Genomic DNA, 5000 nt, shown 5'->3' on the forward strand with positions numbered 1-5000 from the left:
TCCTGTGAGGAGTTATGAATTTTCAAAGAAATAACCGAAATGCTCAATTCAGCCGCTAGGCGCAGCCAAAAAACAAAAAAAAGTTCGGAGTTGACTGGTCCTGTGCTGTCAGTTTGGCTACATTGTCGGGAGAAAAGCAGGCGTTGCGACAAAATTCAGAGACAAAGTGCAGCCTGCAAACGGAGGACAAGATGTTTGGGCATTTTATTGTATTTTGCACCAGGAAGTGTTGTGTTGTAAAACACTAAACTTGGATCGATCATGTTAAAGTGTGGTTGTGCAAACTGTAAATTTAATCAGTAGTACAGTGTACTTCCGCACACGTTACCCACAATGACGCTCGACAAGTAGCTTACGTGAAACCCCTATCCTGCAACAATATATATATATATATATATATATATATATATATATATATATACATACACTGTATATATGTGTGTGTGTTTTTGTGTGTGTCTGTATGTGTATGTGTGTGTGTGTGTGTGTGTGTGTGTGTGTGTGTGTGTGTGTGTGTGTGTGTGTGTGTGTGTGTGTGTGTGTGTGCATGTGTGTCTGCATGTGTGTGTGTGTGAGAGAGAGAGAATGTGTGTCTGTATTAATTACAGTATGTGTAAACACTCAGCTAATGAACATGGACTGTCTTCAGCGTACACACAGTGGACAGTGTAACTTGCGCTGTCCGCATGTGACCTCTGAGTGGTGTGTGTGTGTGTTGACTCAGGCATCTCCTCTCTGTCTCCCGTCTGTCCCGTGTCCTGTAGCTGTTTGACCGCGTGCGTGAGGACAACCCGGACTTCCACAACAAGATCGTAGCGATCAGCAGTGAGCTGACGCAGCCCGGCCTGGGCATTAGTGCCGCCGACGTGGAGCGGCTGACCGCCCGCATCAACATCGTCTTCCACTGCGCCGCCACCATCCGCTTTGACGAGCCACTCAAGTAAGCACAACACACAGACACACACACACACACGCGCAACGTATGTGTATGCGCACACGCACACACACACACACACACACACACACACACACACACTCATACACAAATGCATGCTCATGGACACAAGACATGCTATTCACACCCCTGCTGCATACACACACTTGTGCACAAGCACAGACACGACATACACGTAGGCACACACACACACACACACACACACACACACACACACACACACACACACACACACACACATATTCTTGTGCACAAGACACATACTACAAACATCCATGCACATATGCAGACAGACGCACAGCCCCTATACCCACAGTCATATACACACACACACACACACACACACACACACATACCCCCCTCCAACTGCAGAGCAATTTCATCTTGATTCACATTATTTTCACTCTTTCACTTATATGTGTTTATCTTGAGTAGCCTAAAGATCATTCACGCTAGCTTATTCTGAGGACAGATTTGCTGGACAGATCTGTAGCGAGAGGAAGCCATCTTAGCTCCAAGACTGTTTTTTTTTTTCTTTCTGCGTGCTACTAGCCGTTAGATTATTCAGCTCCACAATCGCCAATGAGAAGGGGACTCTGAGGCCCACTGAGGATGTGATGTAGCCAACCTGTAGACAGCCAGTAGCGAGTGCTGTCTGCCAAGTGTGATGCTAACTGTAAGAGGCTGTCAAGTTGAGATTTTCAACATCGCCCACAGACAAACACAGTCTGGAAGAGAGGCCCCTTGAGGGAGAATCTGTGCCATGCTGGCCTGAGCCCAGCTCAGCTGCAGTGGCCAAGATCAGATGGACTCTGGCCTGGAGTCATCTCAGGACCTCTCTCTCTGTCCCTCTCTCTCTCTCTCTCTCTCTCTCCCTCTCTCTCTCTCTCTCTCTCTCTCTCTCTGTCTCTCTCTGTCTGTCTCTCACTCTCTCTCTCTGTCTTGTTCCATGTTTTATGTATTCTGCCTGTTTGGAGACTATCCTTGTTAAAACCCTCCTCGCACCACATTTGAATGCTTTCTTTCTCTAATATTCTCTCTCTTTCTTTCTTCTCTGCTTTTGATTTCCTGCCGATGGAATGGCGGGTGTGTCATTAATATCAGGAAGCGGCGGTTGTTTCTCTCTCTGTTCTTACAGAACATTCTCCCTGTGCTGCTACTGCTCTTGGCCTTGTGTGTGTGTGTGTGTGTGGGGGGGGGGGGGGTTGGGTATCAGTCAGATATAGTTCAGGACACGCAGGCACACATAGTTCACATAGACACACAGGCTCTCTAGATAGATAGATAGATAGATAGATAGATACTGTAGATCAGGGGTGTCAAACTCATTTTGGTTCAGGGGCCACATACAGCCCATCTGATCTCAAGTGGGCCGGACCAGTGAAATAATTGCAAAACATCCTTTGACAACTCCAAATCTCCAGCTTAGTTTTTTTCAGTAGGCTATGCTTTACCCTTCAGCCTACATTTGTAGCCTACATAATCACAAGGGATATATTAGATTATTACACATTTATTCAGAGAGGCCAATGAAATTGAAATAAAATGCATTTCACTCTCATAAACAACTGGTTTATTTTTATAGTTGAGTGGATAGGCCTACATTTTTACATCTGACCACCTGAACCAACTCACCACACTAAACTCAAGTGGGAGCTATGAAGAAAGTTAACATTCTGCCTTAAAAATGTAAATGTGCAAATGTATGAAAAATGAAATGAATTTAACAAACATAAGTTAGCAGTGCATGAGCAATACGATCAACTGATACGATTAGGTTACATCAGATCAAATAATTTTGTAGGCTAGGTGGCGGTGCTGTGTAATAGGCTATCCACCATAAAGGCCAGATCCTGCACCCATTCCGGGCATTTAAATTGCTACTGGTCTGCCTTTTTTCTCCAAGAACTGTCCAATTTCCTCTCGTAGTTCAAAGAAACGCTTGAGTACGGCACCTCGGCTTAACCACCGTACTACAGCGTGGTATGGTAAGCCAGACAGAATGCCATTATCACTAAGAAAACAGTCAAACTGACGGTGAGTCAGACCTCGCCACCTGATTAAATTTACAGTTTGCACAACCACACTTTAACATGATCCAAGTTTAGTGTTTTACAACACAACACTTCCTGGTGCAAAATACAATAAAATGCCCAAACATCTTGTCCTCCGTTTGCAGGCTGCACTTTGTCTCTGAATTTTGTCGCAACGCCTGCTTTTCTCCCGACAATGTAGCCAAACTGACAGCACAGGACCAGTCAACTCCGAACTTTTTTTTGTTTTTTGGCTGCGCCTAGCGGCTGAATTGAGCATTTCGGTTATTTCTTTGAAAATTCATAACTCCTCACAGGAATGGGCTAGAGATTTTTTTTTTCTGGGCCGGATTAAACCATCTAGCGGGCCGCATCCGGCCCGCGGGCCGTATGTTTGACACCCCTGCTGTAGATAGATGGATTAGATAGATGGATTAGATAGATAGATGGATTAGATAGATAGATAGATAGATAGATACTTTAATGATCCCCAAGGGGAAATTCAAGGCCCCAGTAGCTCAAGACATCACACACAAAATACACAACAACATACACAGAATGATAAAATAACAAATCCACACGACTCATATGGACAGTAAAATATATTAAATCAAAGATCCACATGAATGTACTAAGGGATGTATAATGCTAAGCATGAGTCACTTGCAGTGACAGGGCAGCTCTAAAGCACTGTGAAGCTTACCAAGGCACCAGCACCAACCCCTGCTACTGGCCTGCACTGCAGCGCAACTCTCTAGGCTCTGTTGTGCTGTGCTAAACAGTCATTGTGTCTCGTTTGATGTGTGTGACAAGTAGCATATCTTCTGTCTCTGATCAAAACGGGGCCCCCATCCCCCAAACAGAGCTCCGCAGTGTTGCTGCTGTCGAAATCGCCTCTTGCTCTAGGATGCCACGTGCACAGAAAATATGTCTGTGTGTGTGTGTGTGTGTGTGTGTGTGTGTGTGTGTGTGTGTGTGTGTGTGTGTGTGTGTGTGTGTGTGTGTGTGTGTGTGTACAGTGCTACAACCACCACAGGCGTTCAGTGCATCACTTTGCCCTTGCAGATGATGATGTCATGTCACAGACTCGGCCCCTAAGGGGCCCCTGGCCTCTCCAATGCAATCTTGTAGACCAGCACTGCCCCGTGTGCCCATATGCTGTGGTCCATTTATTTTGACATTTTTATTTATTTGTTTATTTATTTCCTTATTCACTTACTTGCTTACTTGTTTGCTTTCTTACTTCCTTACTATGCTATCTCTCTCATTCTCCCTCCCTCTCTCTCTCCCTCTGTCTCCCTCCGTCCCTCTCTCTCTCTCTTCTTCCTGCGAGATTGTGTGAGCCTTCCTTCTTTCCTCTCCCTCCCTCTATCTCTCTCTTTCTTTCTCTCTCTCTCTGTCTCTCTCCCTCCCTCCCTCTCAAAAGCCTCTCTGCATCTCTTTCTCATGTGCTGTTTTCCGTCTTCTTTTCTTTCCCTCTCCCTCTCTTCCCTCTCTTCCCTCTCTTCCCTCTCTTTCCTCTCTTCCCTCTCTTCCCTCTCTTCCCTCTCTTTCCTCTCTTCCTTTTCTTTCCCTCTCCCTCTCTTCCCTCTCTTCCCTCTCTTCCTTTTCTTTCCCTCTCCCTCTCTTCCCTCTCTTTCCTCTCTTCCTTTTCTTCCCTCTCCCTCTCTTCCCTCTCTTTCCTCTCTTCCTTTTCTTCCCTCTCCCTCTCTTCCCTCTCTTTCCTCTCTTCCCTCTCTTTCCTCTCTTCCTTTTCTTCCCTTCCCTCGACGCTGCCGCGCTGCTGGCTCTTCAATGCGTCACCTCCAGGCTCCCGGCGCATTGGGCCCGTGGATAATAAACATAAACCCCCTGTGGTGCTCCAGGGCTTTACATGTACGAGGCAGAGGCAGATTCCTCCGTATCACATGACTGAAAGCAACAGATTAAAAAGAGAGGGGGGGGGGAGAGAGGGATGGAGCGTGTTTGAAAGCCGGATGAAAAGTGGAGACTGTGTGGAAAAGGGGGGAGGA

At 46.2% G+C, this 5000-nt stretch overlaps 1 protein-coding gene across 1 annotated transcript in view; it reads left to right on the forward strand.

Annotated features, from left to right (window-relative positions):
* Positions 1-5000, forward strand: part of LOC143136389 (fatty acyl-CoA reductase 1) — a 74468-nt gene that overhangs the window by 50473 nt on the left and 18995 nt on the right. The window contains exon 3 of the mRNA XM_076297086.1: positions 765-940. Within this exon, the coding sequence (XP_076153201.1) occupies positions 765-940 (176 nt within the window). The remainder of the gene's footprint in view (positions 1-764; positions 941-5000) is intronic.

The sequence above is a fragment of the Alosa pseudoharengus genome, unplaced genomic scaffold (assembly GCF_046254945.1).
Source record: "Alosa pseudoharengus isolate Yale_2024_CS ecotype anadromous, Long Island Sound unplaced genomic scaffold, YU_APseudo_1.1 YU_APseudo_1.1_scf_20, whole genome shotgun sequence".
NCBI lineage: Eukaryota > Metazoa > Chordata > Actinopteri > Clupeiformes > Clupeidae > Alosa > Alosa pseudoharengus.